This window comes from Mesocricetus auratus, unplaced genomic scaffold (genome assembly GCF_017639785.1).
Source record: "Mesocricetus auratus isolate SY011 unplaced genomic scaffold, BCM_Maur_2.0 Super-Scaffold_15014, whole genome shotgun sequence".
Lineage (NCBI taxonomy): Eukaryota > Metazoa > Chordata > Mammalia > Rodentia > Cricetidae > Mesocricetus > Mesocricetus auratus.
This window is the reverse complement of record NW_024429186.1, coordinates 37,174,223-37,195,804: the sequence shown is the minus strand read 5'-3', so window position 1 is coordinate 37,195,804 and position 21,582 is coordinate 37,174,223. Positions and strand designations below refer to the sequence as shown.

At 42.8% G+C, this 21,582-nt stretch overlaps 1 protein-coding gene across 4 annotated transcripts in view; it reads left to right on the top strand.

Moving 5' to 3' along the window:
• The window catches only part of Rad51b (RAD51 paralog B), a 536,305-nt gene that overhangs the window by 412,709 nt on the left and 102,014 nt on the right, over positions 1-21,582 (top strand). The window contains exon 10 of one of the 4 annotated variants that reach the window (XM_040742835.1): positions 18,319-18,662. The exons of the other annotated variants lie outside the window; for them this stretch is intronic. Within the exon in view, the coding sequence (XP_040598769.1) occupies positions 18,319-18,452 (134 nt within the window). The 3' untranslated portion in view covers positions 18,453-18,662. Of the gene's footprint in view, positions 1-18,318; positions 18,663-21,582 lie in introns of those variants that run through there. 4 annotated transcript variants of the gene reach the window in all.

Sequence of the window (21,582 nt, the reverse complement as noted above, 5' to 3'; positions counted from 1 at the left end):
ATTGAACCCGCCAAAGAAAGTACTGCTTCATTTGGGGGGATGTAATTTCAGTATTTTTTTCATAAAGAATAAGGAAGAGAGATTTTTGGAAGAACATTTCTTAGCCTATTGGCCTTTCTAGACAACCAAAAAAAAAGTAAATTAAAAAAAAAAGACATCTTAAAAATGTCATGTCTTAAATGTCAGCCTACCAATAATTATTTAGATGCCATCAGAGGGGAAATCCCCTCCCATTTTTTTTTATTTTAATGTAAACCGAGATAAATTTTTTTAAATTTAAAAAAGTTCCAGTTTGGGTAAATGATTTCTTTTTAAACCAAACACAAGTCTATGAATTTAGAACTATTACTGAAGAAGAACAGACCTAGAAATTGTGTGTGAAGTTTTGTCTTGGTTTTGTGCTTTATTTTCTAATGTAGTACTAGTTATGAGTGGGAAGGATAGCTTGGCTTTGCCACTCTGAATGTTAAAAAGGGCAAGTTTTTGGACACTGTTAAGGTTTGCCAAATAAAATCCAGGATTCTCAGTGAAATTACAATTTTAAAGAAACCACACATAATTAGTATAAATACATTCAAGCTATTATACTAGAATGTGCCTATACTAAAAATAAATAAATAAAAATCATTCATTCTTTGAATTTTGTTAATTTATTTATTTTAGCCAAAGTTTCATGTAACCCACGCTAGCCTCAAACTTGCTATGTAGCCAGGTCTTAAACTGATAGACCTCCTGCTTCTACTTCCCAAGTGCTGGAATCATAGGCATGGGCCACCAAGCCTAGCATTTTCTGAAATGTAAATTTAATAGCGCCTTACATATTTATTTTTTGATAAATCTGGCACCTTGATGGTACTTCTACAATTAAAAAAAAATAGTGCCCAAGCAGCTTAGGAAATTTAACAGTTATTGAAAGCCAGTATCAAGCTAAAACTGTGAACCAAGACATTTGTCTCAAGTGATAGGGGTTCTCTCTCATCCCTTCAACTTCATGTGGCTCTCTCTGAGGGTTCATTTCTATTGGAAGCAGCCTTCTTACTGCTACTTGTAAACTCCTTGTATGGCTGAACTCCATTAGTTCAAAACTGGGGCTCCTTTTCAAAGTGAAGGCTCTTGACCTCCTTAGAATACTCTGGACCCTCCCAAACTCTTGCTGCTGTAAACCTTGCCGTGTGAGATGGAGTCCTCCTGGACATGTCTCAGTGAATGATAATAGCTGAGTGCTCAACACATCAGTGCTTCACCTCGGTCCCTCACATCTCCCTTCACGAGTTTACATGTTAAATGCCTGTTTTTTCCATTTTTGAGACAATGTAACAAAAGACAAGAAAGGTTTAGTAACTTGAGCCGTAGAAAAGCAGAGGAAGCATAAGCAGACAGTTGAATGCTGGATTCCTGCCCCTACCCTTTGTGCTGACCACTTCAGGTCCTACCCTTAGAGCCCTGCTTTCTAACTTGTTCCCCAAGTCCCTGGCCTGACTTGCTAGGTGAAGCATCCCTTCCTTTCCTTGTCCGTTACTGGCTAGAACTGATATAGAACTTCTCATCCAGACTTGATCCTGCACAATCTTTGTCTGTGTGTGCCACACAGTAATACAACAGACCAGAAATCTGAGCACTACAGAATATTAACCCTGAATGCTTCCTGTCCGATATGAAATTGCTTAAACCTTGAGAAACACAAAGCCCAGGATCTTGATTAGAATATTGCTTAATGTGTTTTCATCTTGCCATCTGGGGTGATTTGAATAGGAATGCTCTCCATAGGCTCATATATTTGAATGCTTGGTCTTTAGGGAATGGCACTACTTGACAGGGATTAGGAACTGTGGCCTTGTTGGAGTAGGTGTGGCCTTGTTGGAGAAGTGTGTCTCTGGAAGTGGGCTTTGGGGTTTCAAATGCTCAAGCCAGGCCCAGTGTCTCTCCCCGCTACCTACAGATCCAGATGTGGAACTCCCAGTTCCTCTCTGCCTGTGAAGCAATGGCTCTCGTGCGTCAGGCCATGCTGTGTCTGTAAATCAGCCCAGTTAAATGTTTTCCTTTATAAGAGTTGTTATAGCCATGGTGTCTTCACAGAAATACAACAGTGACTGAGACAGCATCCTTAAAGAGGCTCAAGACTCTCCGTGGAGCAGCAGACTGTAAATCCTACCAGCTCCAAGATGTGCTAACACAGAAATCACACGATTGACCCAAAATGGCTGCTGCTCTAATTGCAGAGTGGCTGTTGTAACTCTCAGCCAAGGCAAAAGACCCCTCTTTGCTGCCCCTGCCACTCTACCCTCTCGACGTTCTTCTTGGTAAAGAGTACCAAAAAATCTATACCACCAAACAGTGTTCTTTTAACACATCTTCCTTTGGTTTATGCCTTATGTAAAATGACTAGTCAGCATTTTAGTCTTATTGTGTCAAAAGCTTTACTTGCTCCAGCTGGAAAAGTTCATGAAGTTAGCCATTCCATCCCATCATCTGCTGTGACCACAAGTTGTTAAGTGTCAAATATCTCCATGGGTGTGGTCTACCATGTATCCCAGTGACATTTCTTAAGCTTGTGGGTTATAGACCCTAGGGTCTGGAGGAATGTCTCTCTTTGGGTCACGGGAGAACACTGTAAGTTTTCCCAGCCCTTCCCAGACTCACAGCCCTTCTCCCATCTGGCTCCCCAAGCAGTAGTGCAGCAAGCCATGCCTTCCTTGTCCACCCCCTCCCAGCCCCACCCTGGCAGCAAGCCCCACCTTCCATGCCCCCTGTTATCTCAGTGTTTGAAATCAAGGCCATCCAATTCTAAAAGGAAACCTAAAAGCGAAAAGTGGGAAATGGAAGGAGAGGTGGTGAGGCCGAATGCTGCCGTCGGCTCTGCCGCAGCCCTCCACAGCTGCAAAAGAAGCAGTCTCCTCTCCTCCAAACCTAGTGCAGCCTGGGTTGCCCCTCCCGTCTTTTTCTCCCCATCTCCCTGGGCCGGTCTAATTTCCTCACTTTATATACTGTTTCCTCGCTTGAGTGCTGGAATGCCAGTGCCCCGGGGCCTTTTGGGAACAATTTAGTAGATGGTAGTCTTAGAAGATTTCAAAAGCACCCTGGGAAAGATGCTGTTGATTAGTTTTTGCCCTTGGCATTCTGTGGCCTCTTAAGAGGCTCAGCAAACTGCAGGATTCGATCCACAGTCAGCAGGAGAGGCAGCAGCAGTGTAGACCTTTAAAGTGATCATTCTGGCTCCAAAGTGACACTGAGGAGCCGAGGAGTTAACATTTAACAACCCCCAAGAACATAGTTTGTACTTAGTAAATAAATAAATAATATATATGCAAAAAATGATATTTTCCCTTTAATCTATGCCTTAAAAAATGACATTGAACTTCTGCCTGATAGCTTATAGGTCCAAACTAGATGCAAGTGGCAATTTACAAGGGTTAGAATCACACATTCCATAATTTCCCTCAAGGATTTTGAGAGTCTGTCCAGCCCTGATGCGCTGCTAAGCGCATTTTGGCATCACTCCTCTTCCAAGCTCCGTCAACTTTCCTTCCTCCCTCTCCACATTGCTCTTGCTGCCCTGTCCTCACGCGGCCTGTCAGCACGAGTGGCCCTGTGTTATCAGGCTTCTTTACTTAAGCACAGAGCTTTCTCCCCTTTAAGCCTTAAGTCCTTGTGATGCCTGCATCTCTGGTCATTATGTCATTCTGCAAGTTTTGTACATGAAGTGATATAAGTCATGAGTGGTGGATGCTAGCCATATGTTTTGATTGTCTGATTTGAGCTTGGGCAGAACAGGAAAAGTTTGGTTTAGATCTGAGGGGTACCCAACAGCTAACGTCTTGCCTGCAGATTCCACAGAAACGCTCCGTGGAAAGGCAGGCCCTCCTGCTTTGTGCTGTGACAGTTAAAACCACCAGTATAGGTCTCAGTAGAAACAGCCACTTCAGAGTTACTGTTGTGAGGGAATGCACTGGGGTTTGAGCGTGGGATGATGGGAGGAGTGTCTGCAAGCAGACAGCGTAGGTTGTTAACTTTGCACGATTCCCAGGAGCACAGTGCCTCGAAAGGTTGGCTAAAATGTACTTTGTGTAACGATGTGAAGGGCTGCCTCTGAAAAGGCTGCAGCTCTGCAGGCTGAGGGAAAAGTGAGTAAACACAGAGCTGGAGGAACCCATGTCACCACTTCGCAAAGGTGCAGAGTGGAGTCAAATGGGGATAGCATCATGTGCATTGGTGACTCTCTCCAGACAGCCAGGAGTGTGCCCTTTTAATAGCCTATTCAGGATCTTCTGATAAATAAAATATGTAGGAGAAACTGCTTTTCTAGAAGCAAATTCTGTCACTGCTGTAGAGTGGCACATACATCCTCACTGTCATAAATGTACTTTTGCAAACTCGTGTAGCCTTCCGTTGTACCCTCACATGAAGGAGATAAAGTTGAGTGAATTAAAAAGTACTGTGTTCATGCCCTGGACTTTGGGGTACCTTTGCTGTTTGCTAGATATGTGGTTTTAGTAACCTTCGCCAGTAGATTGGTACTTGAGGATTTCAGTAGGAAGGGGCTGGATGAAGAAAACAGCTCTTGCTTTTACAGATCAGTCTCCAGCAGCTCACAGACAGAGGCTGCTTTCCTCCAGGCTGAGCATGGTGATGAGATAAACAGACATTCTTGACTCAAGGGTAGGGATTTCCATCGAGTCCTTGGGCTTTGGGAAGGGAGCTGACTGGAGGGATGTAGTATATATACTACAGGTGGGATTGGTCTAGTGTCAGCTGGCAGCCTGAGGCAGATGGACACTGCTGTTGGCACCACTGATGACGGAGTCCCCTTAGAGATCCAGAGTGTTCACTATGTACCAGATAATGGCCATCGAATCCAAGATGTAGTCCTGCCAGACATGAGGCGCAGAACAAACAAGCAAAAAAAGATGTCAGGGAAACCTAGCCTACATCAGAGAAAGTGATGGGTGGATGCTCCATATCCTCAGAGTGAGGCAGGATTAGAGACGTCTGAGTATTCAAGCTTGTCCTTTGGCCGAGCTCCCCTGCTGAGAGAACATGCAGGAAGAGCCCAGGGGCTCTATTGACCAGAGGAGATCATTGCCAAGTGCTTAGAAGCTACACAGGCAGCCTCAAGCATCCAGGAAGAAGCTGAGAAAAAGTAGCACAGACATGTCCAGTTACTAGAGGCTTCTAGAGTTCTCTAAGGTCTAGAGAATGAAAACAATAGTCGTGTTTTGATTTGAAAAGTACCCAATGTATCAGTAAATTGTGTCCAATATGCTTATAGTACAGTCTTGGCAGTTCTCCAGTAACGTCTGGTTTTCTACTGTAAAGTCCACTGAGGTGACATGAGATGGGGCATCCAAGCCCAGGAAGACTTAGCAAATCCTGTGCTCCCAACTGACATGCATCTGGGCTGTCTCTTGATGAACCTTCCAGGAATCATCTTACAAATTCTGTTTATCCTTGTTATCATGGAAACCACAGAGTCTTACAGTCAAACTTATAGTAGCTTCTCTTTCTCAAAATCCTCTCATTTTTTTCCCATTCATCTCTTTATCTCTAATACCTGCCACCAAGTCCAGCACACAGTCAGTCCAGAATGGGGACTGGGCCATTTTGGATGGGATAGCCACTATAGACCAAAGCTAGCCCTGGGCTCAGATGATGTTTTCCCTGGTTGTCAAGCTTCATTTTCTGATGATATGAAAGATTGTAGCTTTATGCCTTTGTATCACGTCATAAAATATTTAAGAGGGAAACTTTTGTTTCACATTGTAGATTGGTGATAACTATATCTCTTTCTACTAATTGCCTCACTTTTTCATTTCTCCTCATTAATCTTTCATCTCTGTATTTCTATTCAAATGTCCTTTACTTGTAGATAATCAATTTTTATAGATTGTAGATTTTCTTATAGATTATCAGTCCCTCAGCTGCCTTTGACCTGTCTGTTCATACTTGACCTCAGTGGGCTTCATGGCCCACTACAGTTGTTCTTTGCCTTGTGAGGGATTCTACTCCGATGACTTTTTAAGGGAAAACTGTTTATGATGCCTGTGGGTCTGTCAGGACAGCTAACACAGTACCTGATCTGCCATTGGATGCTCGTCAAGTACGGGCCAATAACGATCCATTCAAGAAATGGCATGTAGTGGCAGTAGAAGACCAGTTACAATATAGACACACTAAAAATAGTTACATACGATGCCTTCAGGCTCTGTGTATAAAGTATACACAGAGTACCATGCTTAGTCTGTCACCCTTCCCATTCTTATGATGTCTGGGTGGGAATGAATCTTTAGATTTCCTTTAGAGTACTTTGTGTTCTGCCTTTTTGCACATCAGAACTGTCTGCTCCAGATGACACAGAACATTTCAGTTATTATTTTAACCCATAGTCCTTGAGCTATATTTATCTTCTGGTGTGGAGAAGGTACATATCTTTCATCATAATGTCAAAGGGGAAGTCCACGTTCCAAAAATAGGTCAAAACCCACCACAGAGACATCACTGGTGTCCTATTAAGAAGAGTGAAGCTAGGCACAATACCTTACCCTTATTATCCCAGCAATCAAAAGACAGTGACAGGAAGACTGAGCTCAGCAAGAGATTTAAAGCAAGAGTAAGGCCAGCCTGGACAACATAGGGAGAATTTGACTCCAGATAGATAGATAGATAGATAGATAGATAGATAGATAGATAGATAGTAAGAATAATAAAGGGCACGTGTGAGAGAGCAGCCAGGCACACAGTAGACATGTATGGCTGGAGTACCATCCCTTGGACCTCAGACTTCAGTACCATGATTCATGTCAGCAAGTGTTTTCACAGTGCTCACTAAGTCCTGGGTGTGTGTTCATTGTGGGGACTGGGTGAACAAAGCATCATTCCTGTGCAGGTACTCATTGAGGTATTGCTTTTTCCCACTTCTGTTAAATACTAGCTGGGTAATTTCTTTAGCCGTTAGTTAGCTGATCTTACAAGTTCTCAGTACTATCCTGGAAAGCATTAGCAAGTGCTGCTTGTTCCACCCTTGGTGAAAAGAATGGGTGGCAAGTTGTGAGGACAGGTAGGGATTTGAGGGGAGGAAAGGGGGGAAGCCAGCCTGGACTTCTGTGATGAAAGCCAAGCTGTCCTGGTTCATGGGATCATGGGTAGAAGAAGGTTTTTTTTTTGTTTTTTGTTTTTTTTTTTTTTTTTTGATCAGAGATTTCCTTGTGTCTGGGCTTGTCCTGCATTCAGTTTTAATAAAAAAAAGAATGGCAAATGTCAATAGTAGACATGAAAAGAGGTGCAGGTTGCCATTAGAACATTTCCCATAATATAATGTCTCTTTCTTCAACTTAATGCCTTCCATATTGTATCAGCTAGGATGCTTTCAGGAAAGAAATGCCATAATCTAATTAGGATGATTCAGAAGACTTGTGTAATCAATGGAGTGTGTTCAAGGAATAGGTAGTAAGGGAAAACTTACAAGACTGGACAGTAGTTTAGGAGTACTGTCCCATCAGCATCCCTGACTGAGGGCTACCTCCTTCCTGTCTCCTGATGATGTTCCCCAGGGACTGTGCCCTGGAGAATCCTTTTAAGGTGGTTCACAGAGTCCAGGTTCCAAGGCATATGTGGGGTGGACAGGGAACAAAAGTAAACAGACTTAGAAATTGAAATGACGGCAGTCTGTTTACTTTTGGCTCCATGTAGAGTCTTATTTTAATTATGAAAATATTTGTAAATGATAAAAATAATCTTACTGAGGAATATGGCTTTCAGTATTGAAAGAAAATAAGAACCAGGGCCTTTAGAAGGATCCCTACAGGACATTGGCTGAGAAGGGCTGTATGATGGAATTTTTATTCTAATTACTATGTTGCCTCCCACATTTCCTTTTTTTTTTTTTTTGGTTTTTCCAAGACAGGGTTTCTCTGTGGCTTTGGAGGCTGTCTTGGAACTAGCTCTTGTAGACCAGGCTGGTCTCTAACTCACAAAGATCCTCCTGCCTCTGCCTCCCGAGTGCTGGGATTAAAGGCATGCGCCACCACTGCCCAGCGCCCACATTTCTTTTATTGTCAGTATTTGACAAGAAATCACATTCAAACGGTATTTTCCTGCCTTCCATCTAGATATGTAATGTAGCTGCTAACTCTTCCTCATAGACACTTCCTGTGGAGTCTGTCTCTTCCTCACTTCCTGTGGACACCATGTGCGCTCGTCCGGTCTTTTCTGCGGCTACCCTGCCTGTTTCACAGCACACTCTAGGTCCCTGCAGAATTTTGGTCAGAATGTTACTAACTTGGACAACAAAGAAATGTTCACCATGAGCTCTGAATATACGCCCCTTCTTAAGGCTGTGGAAATCAATCTCTCTTAATTCTTAGGTTTCCCTCCCTGGTTCAGAAAAGACTGTCTTCTCAAACCATTCTCTGCTCTCCAACCTCCAGCCCAGCCCGACATTTTCTCCTGTGCACTTCTGGATGGTGCTACTGTTGGCCCTAAGTTTTAGAGGTCCTGTGCTAACTCTGAGTCAGTAGTCACAAAGCTAGCTGTTGGACTCATTCTTTGAACCTTTGCTGATTCTATACCATAGGCTCCTAGAAAGCCATGAGTCTCTGAGGTTTAGATAGAGCTGTGTTATCTTCTGCTCAGCCCCTGACTTTTATAAACAGCAACTCAGTATCCCTTTAGAGGGTTTCCCCACCCTCCTCTCCATTCATGGCATTCACATGCAGCTGACATCATCCTCCAACGCTATAGGCTGGCTCTGATCCTAGATCCAACCAAGCAGGGTCTCAGGAATTGGCTTTAGAATGAATTTATGGAATTTAGTCAGAACCACCAGGAAGAAGGAGCCCCTGTCTGCCAGTACACCAACCTGGCAGAACACAGCGAGTAGCCATGCTGTGGAGGAGCCTGCCTTAGAACATTAGCACACTGCAAAGCAGAAGTAGATAGTGGAGAAAGGTTCCCATATTTGTCTGTTCTCACTCGGGTGCTTAGTGGTAAGGCCCATGAGGTCTGCCCCCAGCCCTATTGTTGCTTTGCCTACCAAATCAACCTGAGTATGTGCACTGTCGCTTATAACCCGGATTCATATCTGAGAATTGGACACTTTCTGAATCCACAGCCCCACCAATGGTGTAAACCCCTATACTAAGACCACTGTGGCACTTATTGATTGCTTTGACAAACTACCTGAGCAAAACAATGGCAGGGGAGGATTATTTGTCTTGACTTAGTTTTAGAGGTTTTAGTCTGTAGTCTTTGGCTTTGTTGATTCTGAGCCCATGGTGAGACAGAGCATCATGACAAAGGGAGCATGAAACAGAGACTATTGAGCTCATGGCCAAAAGAGAGACACCTAGAACACATTATGACCTCTAAGGACACATCTTAAAACCTCACAGAGATAGCACCACCAACTGGGAAAAAAAACGTTTAAATCATAAGCTTTTTGCGTGGAAGGGAGGGCACATCATACCCAGACCAAAACAATCAGTTTGAGCTGGGAATTCCAGAAAGTCTTCTTCTTTTTCTTTGGCTTCAGAAAGCACAGTGACACACATGGAATGCAGGAATTCCAGGAGGAAGCCTGGGACTAGTAATACAATATATCACTGGCTGTGTAGAGCATCTGTAATTAAATGCAGTCTCCCATGGTACGGGAAGGGGAGTCTAAGAGGACCCACCCAACCCCCACAAATACCAGACTCATGGATGCTTAGACCTCTTACATAAGCTGATGCAGTATTTCCTATAACCTAGGCACTTCCTCTTGCACATTTTAAATCATCTCTAGATTACTCATAAATACCTAATAGGATGTAAATTATATGCAAATAGTTGTTCTACTGTATTGATTAGAGAGTAATAAGAAAAGGGTCTGTATGCATTCTGTACAGATGTACTTTTTAGTTCACAGTTAGCTGAATCCATAGATGTAGAACCAGCAGATACAGAGAACCAAGTGGAATTAAAACCCTGGGGATCCAGATTTTACTTTCTATAAACTATCCTAAAGAAGTTGAATATTTTTCAGTTTTAAATAAGCTAATGTTAAAACTGTTTTTATGGCAGAAATTTGAAGTAAAGGATCTATTACACCTTCTAAAAAACAACACTTTAAAATTGAACTTCATGTTAGACTATGTTCATAGAAGACTGCCCTGAGAAGCAGGGCCGTCATTTTCAGCACTAGAAACTAGGGAAATACTAATGAGTTAGATTTAAAAAAAAAAAAAAAACCAAGGCTTTCTGTTTTATACTCTTTCAGTTTAGCTTCTGGACAACACTCTCAGTTGCTTTTCTAGTAACCATAAACCATGGTCTAGCCCAGCCATGGTGCCAGTGTTCTGGCATTGTTTAGGTGAATGGGTTCCATATTGAACTGAGGGCATCTAATGTAAGCTCTAGTAAGGAGTGGCCATATTTCTTTCTGTGGCTTAATTAATCTAGCCTGGGTGGCTTTTTGAGACAGTTTCTCTTTGTAACCTCTGTGGCTGTCCTGGAACTCACTTTGTAGACCAGGCTGGCCTCGAACTCACAGAGATCCGCCTGCCTCTGCCTCCTGAGTGCTGGGACTAAAGGCGTGTGCCACCAACGCCCTCTCATTTTCTATGTGGAAAGATTTCTATGTGGAAAGATCCCATACAGACTAAAAAGCTTTGCCAGTATTAGTGCTTTGCTGGATCTAAACTTATTTAAAAGCTAAAGTTAAAAGAAAAAAACTACTAAAGGCTGTATGTTGCCCTACATTTTTCTACACTAGTCAACCATTTTATTAAGTTCCAGCATGTGGTACTCAGCATGCTTTGTACAGGTACAAGTCCTTCTCACTGTGGCGCTTCATGCATCCACATATCTACTGATTAGCTCCATAACTGGGTTCTTCAATTTCCTGGACCATGAATGCCCATCACAGCAGACATTTCCCCTTTACAGACGGCTGTGAGCTGCCTTTCGGGTGCTGGGAACTGAACCAGGACCTCTGGAAGAGCAGCCATTCTCCAGCCCTGCAAACTTCGTCATGCTTTTTTTTTTTTTAATCTTATGGAAGTTTTGTGTTTAATTTTTTGAGTTCCCTCCACAGTGACTGCATTAATTTACATTCTCAATATCAGTATGTAAGGTTTTCCTTTCCATGCATTCCTAATGAGCCTTTATTGTTAATTTGCTTTCTTTTTTTTTTGTTTTGTTGGGTTTTTTTTGTCTTTTTTTATTTTTAAATTTGAATTAGAAATAAGATTGCTTCACATGTCAATCCCAGCTCCCTCTCCCTCTCCCTTCCCTCCTCCCACACCCTCCGACCAGCAAACTTGTTTTTGAGGGAAATTTTGCTAAAGATGGTGATTCTGATGGAAAAGGACTTTACTGTGCCCTATTCATTCCCATTTTCCAATTGAACCTCGAAAAAAATTAACTTAGAAACAAAAGCAAACAAGTGAAACAAACAAAAAACTTGACCAAAATGCTTCGTGTAATATGCTTACCTTTAAAAACATGTTGGGAACCAAGAAGCCAGTTTCTAAATTTATTTCCATAGTTGCCTTCTGAATCCTGTCTTGCTGAAAACTTCAAGATATCAAATTCTCTCCCATAATTTCCTTTCAACAAAATCTACCATGTTACCCACCTATCCCCCAAGCATAAATGGCTAAAACAGCTGCCTCTTTCATTCTGGTATATACATACAAACACAAATGAGATGCACTCCCATCTGTGGATAATATACATTTCTACATATATAAACACACACACTTTAGTCATTTATTTTTTAGTCATTAATCAAAATATAATTCACTTTAAGAATACAGGCTTGACATGAGATCATTAGTTCAAGAAAACCCAAGGAGTCTGACCTGCTTTTGACAGTATGGTTTTCACTCGAGCCCTCTGTGGGGTGTATAACTTTTCTCCACTGAGAACCATAAGGACAGCACCATGAAGCAGCCTGTGTCCACATGTTAAAAGAGCCATAGACTGAGGACAAGATCTGGTATCTTTGTGTTCCTAAGTTGAGGCTATCTCTAGTTAGCCCTGGTGTAGAAAAACCAACTACATCCTCTACCTCTCAGAAGAAAAATACAGATTCCGCAGAATAATGCTAAATATCTTCTTCTCACTCCAGTTTTCATCTTAACATTTTGTAAGCTGGGAAGAAAGATTTCCAAGTCATCTATTTGTGTACTCTCCACTGAAAGCTCAAGAGTACCCAGACTTGATCTCCTTTCTCCTGGAATCTAAGGGTGACTGTGAATGGCTCCAAACAAGGTAGAAGGCTAGGCTCTGCACTTGAGGTTGCCCTCTGACCTCCACATGTGAACACATGTGCTTGCGTTCACACACAAAGGTTAATACTGAGGAGGAGAAGGAGGAGGAGGAGGGAGGAGGAATATAGGCATATTCGTATTATAATCTGTAAAAGTAATTCACATATCATTAATAAAACCCTGTATAAAAGTAGACCAAGGTAACCTAGGGCTTGAGAGACGGCTCATTGATTAAGAGCAAATCCTGCCCTTCCAGAGGACCTGCATTCAGTTCCCAGCACCCATGGTGGGCAACTCACAACCTCCCCTAACTCTACCTCCAGGGAGGATCTGACACCTTTGTCCTTCAAGGGTCCTGCACGTGTGTGCACGTACCCACCCACAGACACAAACACACATTCACGTAAGTTAAAAAATATTTTTTAATCTCATAAAAAGAAGCAGAAACCAAAGTGTCCTACTTCATAAACTGCTAAGAAAATAAAAATTAATGCAGAAATGAAATACCACCCATCGGTTTGATAGCATCCCCCAACACTCAGGGAAGCAAGAACACACACTGGGGACAGAATGGGGCAGACACCCAGAACCACCTAGCAGCAGTGAGTTCTACATAGCTGTGGTGCCTGGATGGGTACCTCAGGGATGCTCTGAAGTTTACACATCACACAGCATGCAGGGTAAAATGACTGTAGGGATGGATGCCAGTTGTTTGAAAGGGGTTGTCACTGGAGAAAGCAACAGGATTTTGCCTTTGCCTTGTGACAAGATCCTCATGTTAAATTGCCTACATAGCTGAGATTGTTGCTATACACCACCACATCTGGAAACTTGACGTGTTGTTTTATAGTATCTACTAAAAAAAAAAAACGTGGCTGAAAAAATAGAGGAGTAGTGTTTCTAGTACTTTTCTCTGTACCATTCTGCATTCAGGGTTTTCAGGGTTATAAAGCTTTCACCATCCTACGTTTGCGTAGCTAGTGCATGGCACTCTGCCATCCTTCATGCATTTCCGACTTGCACCCTTCTGGTGTGGGAGTAGTTGACTTTGCCTTAGAACTAACTAGTTCCTAGAACTAACTAGTTCCTTGCCCAGAACTGATTAGAAGATCTGCAAAGGAGGCCCTTTAAAAGCCTGTCGACCTGGGAATTACAGAAGAGATCAGACTCTTTCCCTGCAGCCTTCATGGCATTTGCCTTTGTCTTAGTGATCTCTACACCACCTTTGTTGCCGTGAGGAAGTCAGAGCCGTCACAGGCTTCATCACACTCAACTGACTGGCTGAAAGTGGAATGAGGAGCAACGTCGTGACTACAGATTTTCTCTAGCCAAGACTTCACTCCGTGGGAGATAATGGTGGGTCTAGGGAGGTTTCATGGCAAGAAGGCACCCTCTGGGGGATTGGGATTATGAGATTGGCCATTAGGCCAGCAATTCTTCAAGAGAATAAGAGGAGAAAAGTGAAAAAGCCTTTGTGGTCAGTATAGTCAAGAAGCAGACCGGCTCAGAGGTTAAAGAGTTAAAATGCCAATCAGAAGCCGTGCCTTTGCCTGTGCATCCTGGTCCTGCCATTTCTGGCTGTTTTACTAGGCTGCATTATTGCTCCACCTCTCTGTGCCACTGTTGCTTTCGTGGTGAAAGTGAAAATAATAACAGTGCCTGATTTGTTATCGATGTAACTTGTGAGAATGTCGATGTTATCTAATGCGTCCAGCAAATGTTAGCTGTTGTCATTACGTCATCTGTAGAACCATTGAAGAAACTAAGGATTTAATAATATCCCCTCCATCTATTGCCTTAGACCCTGTACTTCTCAAGACTGTCCGGATTGTGTCCTGTTGTATTGGACTTGGATGAGTCTCAGTTTTACAGTCAAAAAACTGAGATCATGTATTTGCCCAAGAACAATGCCATAAATACGCACCAGTGACTGCAGTTCCTTCTTACTATAGTTCATGCGGCTATTCATGACAAAGAAGCTGGCCAAAGAAGTGGAGGACCCAGTCCTTGGGGGTCTGATTGTCTAAAACTCAGACTACTGTCACAGTGCACTCTGACTGCAAATTGTAAAGGTTCTGAAGGAAGATGGTACCCTAACCTCTGCAGTCAATTTGATGGAAATGCTTTGAGCCTTAATATAAGATGGTGCAGAGCTCGCCTTCTAGCCAAATTAGCTCTGTTCTACGGATGAGGCTTCTCAGTTCCCAGCCACTTTCACTTTCCCTGTATCAGTGCTATTGCATGTTAATTCTGAAAAGCCTTTCAGACTCCAACTGTGCACCAGGAAGAATTCATTCTCAGGTTTTGCAAGAAAGCATATCATTATTTGTCCCTGACTCCTAAACAATGTAATCCTTAAATAATGAAGTTCTGGGTTAGTGAAATGGCTCAGTGGGTAAAGGCATTTGCTATCAAGCCACCTGAATTCAATCCCAGAGATGCATGTAGTAAAAAAAGGAAACCAACTCCCATAACTTTCCTCTGAGCTCCACACCCAAGATAGGCATGCGCTCACATACCCCACACGCGCGTGCGAGCACACACACACACACACACACACACACGAATTAAATAAATGCAATAAAAAATTTTAAGAATCAAATTTCCTTCCTTTAGTTGTTTAGTTAGTTTGTTTTTAAACAAAGATTCCAGTAATTGTTCTCATATACTTCTAAAAAAGATCCATGTTTAGCCCTGGAATAAATTCCTTTGTCAAAGTAATAAGAGGGTGATTTCACTTGCAGTTTACTTACTAATTTATTCCATCATTTGGGTGTTAATCTTGCTGTCAGATGAATGCAATCAGCTTTTGGACTGGGTTTCCTCCTGTACAGGGGATTTTTGCAGCACATTCTCCTGTAATTGCCTCTTGCACACACCCAATGTCTCATTTTCATGTGGGCCCAGCCAAACCCATCACAACCTATAATTAGCAGCTAAATAATATTTTTTAAAGATTTGATGCCATGCATAAAAGTGACCTGAGTTAAAATTTCAGTTTATTTTATTTTACTTTCATGACAAGATCTCACTGTGTAGCACAGATTGACCTTGGAACTTAACAATCCCCCTGCCTCAGCTTCCTGAGTGCCTTGATGACAGGTGCACACCAGCACACCCAGAGTGATAGCTTAGTGATATGTAAGTCAGGCAGTGATCTCAGCTCTTTTCTAAGGCAGATGGGTGATGCTGCGTAGTGTGGTCAGTGTGAAAGCAGATGCTGAGATGAGCCATGGTAGCACTCAGCGTGTTTACGTAGAGGTGGATCCTGTGTCTCTTCATCCTGTTTTCTATTGTTGTTTGTGATGATTAGTGTTCATCATCAGCTTGACAGGATCCAGAATCCTGGGCCTGTGGGGCCTGTCTGCAGGGGATCAGCGTAATTAGGCTGTTGATATGGGAAGGTCTGTCTTACCTGGATAGATAGTAGCAATCCTGAACTGTATGAATTGGGAAAAGTAAGCTGAACCTAGCATCCGTCACTCTCTGCTTCTTGACCAGCGCCTGCTGCTGTGACTTCCCCTGCCATGATAGGCTGTACCTTTGAACTGTGAGCCAAAACAAATCCTTTCTCCCTTAAGTTGCTATTGCTGAGGTATTATCATAGGAAAAGAAACAAACATGTTATCTTGGTCAGATATGCCCTTCCAGGTGCCTAGCAGGAAACTATCTGCAACTTAACAGTTGCCATTCTGTGTATCATAGGCTCCTAAAGATTTCCCCTTGCCATGGCTATATCCCAGACCATCTGTGTATGATTCCTGAGGCAGGACCAGAAGAGTGATGGTGTTTATACAACCCTCTTTAGGTCGTTCTAATGCTCAACTTGAATGAAGAGCCACTTTTGTTGCTTAGATTAAAAGTCATTTGTTAACTGAAATCCACTCAAACTATCTTAAATGGAGGGATTGGCCCATAGGCAACCAGGAGACTCACAACCCAGTGGTATAAAATCCGATAGGGTTTCCTAAAAAAACAACAACCAGCGCTAGAATGGGCTTACTAGGAGGGGCAGAGTGGGTAGATAATCCCTGCTCCTCACACAGGTACCTCAAGCCCTCATGGTGCCAAATAGCCAGTCGATTCTGGGTCTACTTTCTTGTTTTCTTTTTCTTGGCTGGCCACTTTTCACTACTTGGTAAGTACATAGCCAGATGCAATACATCCTAAGGATCTAAGTTCATCTGTTTTTCCTTCATTTTCCCACCTTGGGCCAACTAGCATAGATCCATTTAAATTCCTCAGGGGATCTTATTGGCCTAGCCTGGGTAATATGTCTTACCCTTTATCCAATCAGATAATGTGATGTGAACTGACTTCTAAAAACCTAAACGCATCCTCTGAATGTATGGGTTCAGATTAAAAACTGTTTAGATATCTCAGTGTTATACTACTGTTTTGTTTTGTTTTTGAGACAGGATCTCACATAGCCTAGGCTGACCTAGACTCACTACGTGGAAGAGATTGCCTTTGAACTCCTGATCTTCTTTCCTCCACCACCCGAGTGCTGGGATTACAAGCACACACTACCATCCCCAGATCAAAATTTATGTTTATATTTTCCATAGTCCCCATGGTACCCCAGAGCTGTATCAAATAACTTTCTGTTTCTGCCTTATTGAGGATGTGACTTTGTGCAGCAATGTCCTTCTGTCAGAGGAATTTTCTTGCAGATGTTGCTAAGAGGATCTATGAACTGTGCCTCCTTCTCCCTTTTATGTATATGACACCATGCATATGAGAAATTCAGAGCCTTGGGAAGTCTGTCCCTCCTAGATACTGAAGTTGAAGGGGAGACAGTAGGGTGGAAATGCTTGAATGCACAGGCACAGCCATTGTCTACACGGCATGCACCCTGAATCACCTCAGTGAATTGTGTTGAAGGCAACCTGGCTCATTTACCCTGGAGATGCTGGGACTTTATTTTTATTTATTTATTTATTTATTTGTTTGTTTTTAAAGACCTATTTATTTATTTTGTATAGTGTTCTGTCTGCACGTGTCCTTGGAGACCAGAAGAGGGCACCAGCTCTCATTACAGGTGGTTGTGAGCCACCTTGTGGTTGCTGGGAATTAAACTCAGGTCCTCTGGAAGAACAGTCAATGCTCTTAACCACTGAGCCATCTCTCCAGCATTTAGATGGGGCTTTATAAAGCTGATTTTTCTTTATCCACACAAAGATTAAAAAAAAAAAAGAGGAAATACTGGGCCAACAAGATGACTCAGCAAATAAGCAAGCAAGGATCCTTGCCACCAACCCTGATGGCCTGAGTTTGATCACTCCACATTCATGATAGTTGGGGAGTGCCAACTGTGTGTATAGTATCATCTACACACACACACACACACACACACACACACACACACACACACAAATAAAGAAACATATTTTGTTTTGTTTTAATGTTACCAGGAGCCTGGCACAAAGCTATTGTGCTTGCTAGTTTCATATCAACTTGACATAAGCTAAAGTCATCTGAGAGGAAGGAGCCTCAATTATGAAAATGCCTCCATGAGATTGGGCTATAAGCAAGCCTGTAGGGCATCTTCTTAGTGATTGATAAGGAGGACCCAGCCCATTGCACATGGTAGTCCTGGTGGTCCTGGGTTCTATAAGAAAGCAGGCTGACCAAGTCAGGGGGGGGGAGGGGGGGGGACAAGCCAGCAAGCTGTTCTCCTCCATGGCCTCTGTATGAGCTCCTGCTTCCAGGTTCCCGTCCTGACTTGATGTGAATAGTGCAATGGAAGTATAATCCCTTTCCTCCTAACTAAGACAGCATTCCCTACAATCTTATAGATAGTGTTTACTTAGCAGTTTTTAACAAAAATGACTAGTTTTAGACTGATGGAATGAATTTTCAAGGGAAAGTAGATAACCTTTCCCCTTTCTCTCCTGTTCCATCTAACCACTGTCTTCTGTATTTGGGATGGCCAAAGGAATTCATGAAACTTGCCTCTCTAAGAGCTCAGATTTGGTAGAGGAATCAATCAGTCATCATTAGGTCAACAAAGACACATTTTGACATAGACTTGGGGTATACAGTTCTGACATGCTCTGTCTTTTCTCTATAGGACCAGGAAGGAAGCAGGATTTATTATGGGCCAGTCAGTCAGAATACCTTAAAATTCTGATTTTGCTGATACTTAACCTTTCAAGGAAGGTAGGAAGCAAGGGTTTTCATGAATGGGAGGTGATTTATCATTGAAGAAGCTGTTGAGATGATCCGGGAAGACAATATTAAGGTAAGGCAGTAATCATCATTGTATTAGAATCAAAATGAATCTATTACTTCATGGACAAAAGAACGGATACAATAAATCATAGAGCAATGAACAGCATGATAGGAGAAGTTTAAGCTACAGTTGACAGTTGATAAATGAAGCTTCCCCAGTAAACAGCCCAGATGTCATTGTAGAGGAACTGGCAATTCATAGAACTTCAAGTGTTAACACAGGAAGTCTCTATGCATTCTGAGTACATCTAAAAACCCAGTAATAGACTGAAAGGACAGTGGGCCCAAGCCCTAAGTAATGTCTGAAAGTAATTTATAAATAATGATAAAATCAGATGCCAGTTGCAATGAAATTACTGTCTAGTATAGGTGGGGGAAGGAGGAGGCTACATCCAGGTTTCGAATGTGCTGCCCATTTCTGCTGAACTTCTTCCCTTCTGCCTACTGGCTCGGCACCTGTGGCTTTGGTTCTCTCCTGCTACTTTTTCCAAGTGGCAGCAAAGCAGCTTCTCTGATTCTTACACTCAGGACCTCAGATGGCAGGAGGGCCTTTTTCTCTCTGACATGGAGCCAGCATCCCCATCGTCCCCCAGAGGAGTCCTGTTGCCTCTCAGGATCATCCCCCTGCCCCTGTGGTATGAAGACAGGGCCCCCACGGAGGGTGAGGGCAGTTCTCCCAAGTAAGGCTTCTACCGTGAGATGTTCACAAGGGAAGTCAGTCAAGTAGAAAAACCACATGTCCACCCATACGTGACACAATAGCATGCAGGTGATTTTACATCCTGTGGCAAATGAGAAAACTTCACTGATGGAAAAGCACTGAAGGCCTGAAATGCTGTATGCAGTGGCAAGCTGGGACGGAAGAGTGGCTTGGTCAGGCCTCAGCCTCCAGCTGGAGCTTAGGGATTCAGCTAGACTTCCTGGCTGGCAAGCCCCAGAGACCCTTCTGTTTCTTGCTGCTTCCACAGCACTAGAATTAGAGATACACGCTGATGTGCCTGCCTTTTTACATGGGCTCTGGGCGCTGAACTCTGGTCTTCATGCTCTTGCACTTGACTGACAGTCATCACCCCAGTCCCCATTTTTTATTCACTCTGTGAAATCTGTCATTCACTACAGTATGAATATATCCCGAAGTTCAGCAACAACAACAAAAAGGTTATTCCTCCTGTTTAATTGAAGATCTGGACCTCTGACTCTTATTTCCACCGGGATTCCCTCCCTCCCTCCCTCTGCCCTTCCCTCCCTCCTTCCCTCCCTCCTTCCCTCCCTCCCTCCCTCCCTCAGCACAGATAACTACTTTTCCACTCTCAACTTCCAAGCTCCACATACAAATGAGAACATGCCAAATCTGCTTTTCCATGCTTGGCCATTTAGCATTTGCCAGCTCTGTACATTTTGTTACAAAGAAAAATTCCTTTCTTTTTTTAAAAAATTCAAACCCAATTTTACTGTGTTCTGCATCCTATTCAGACAACATGCTCATTTCAAATCCCATTAAACTCTCTCTCCAAGAGATGGAAGACAATAAGAGAAAATATAGAGCATATCCAGTCATTAATCAACAGTCCAATGTTTTGAGATATATATGATATTAGGTATCAATTCAATAGCCCCTCAAACCTCAAGAAAGGGGCTTTGCAAAGGTTGTACATTTGTCTTTAAGTATGTTTGGAGAATAGAGTAGAATAAAAAAACATTAGCATTCTGTATGTTACTTATTTATACCTCATCTTTTTCCAAAACAGACTTACAATGGCTTCAGCTTTGAGATAGTAATCTCATGCATGGCATTCAAAAGCCACAGAGACAGCAAAAGACTCTCCCTAAGTCATAGCTTCATCTAATATGGCTTCCTAGCCCAGAATATAACCAGGAGGGCACTGTCTCTTTAAAAGTTTTGTGTTGTGTTTAAAACAAAATTTCCCATTCTTACATTCCTTCCCAAGGTGAATCTTCCCAGTTGTTACCCAGTCACTAAACCGGGAGAACAGCTTAACTCTTCTGTGGCCTTTCCCCACCTACCCCACCCCTAAGTGTTCCTCCTTAGCACCATCCTGCCCTCTGTCCAGATTCATGCCTTGAGCTTCTCTTACCTGGCTAGTTTGACAGTTTCCCTCTATAGTAGCTTGTCCCCCCATCCCTTGCTCCAGGACCAAGTGTCCATTCTGACCTAATAGTGTGATTTGTGTTATTCCCATACATCCCTTGATGTCTTTATGCTGTCTCTAGGATTTAGTTGAAATTCTTGCTCATGCTCACAGGACCCCAAGGATCTCTCAGCAGCTGAGCCCTGTAGCCTCATTTCTCTGAATGGCCGCTCCTGAGCCTCATTTCTCCAACACCTCCCTCCAAACACTGAGCCAGTGTGTATTACCCAGAGTGGCTCCTATGGTCTACCTGTGTGTAATTTACCCTTTCCTACCTTGCCTAACCCCCTAACCCCAAAGTCGACCCTGTATTCAAGACTTGCTAACACCTCCTGAACAAAGCTGATTTCACAACCCACCCCTTGAAGATCAAACATCCTCCTCCTTTGTTTCCCTCTGTTCAGGCCTATAAACTGTCATAGAATTTTCTCTTTACTGGAGTGAATGACCTTGGGAACAAAAGCCACACTGTGCTGTTTCTGTTGTCCTTAGTGTATAGCATTTTACGTGACACATTTATAATATTCTATAAATGTTGACAAAGACCATGTCCATATATGTGGATGAATGATTTAGGACTTTTTGTTAGTGGCATTCTTTGCTCTTCTGTAATTGTGTGGATCAGCTCTTCCCACACAGTGGTTGGAGGTCCTGTGTGTTTCAAAGCTCTGGCTGCAGAGAGCAAGCGTATGAACAGTAGCAGGCTCTCAGCTACTGGTACGAGCATCAACTCCTTGTAGGGTACAGAAAACTGCTCTTCCGTCTTTGGTCTTTACCGTAATACACAGAAAGACTGCATGGAAATCTAAGGCTGAGGATATCTGTGATTTGAGAAGGAACTTCAGAGTTTTGAGGAGCCTCATCCTTCTTGGTCAGTTGAAATATGTACCTTCCAAGAGCATGGCTGAGATAAATGAATCACTCAGTGTTCCAGCCAGGCTCGGAAAACTGAC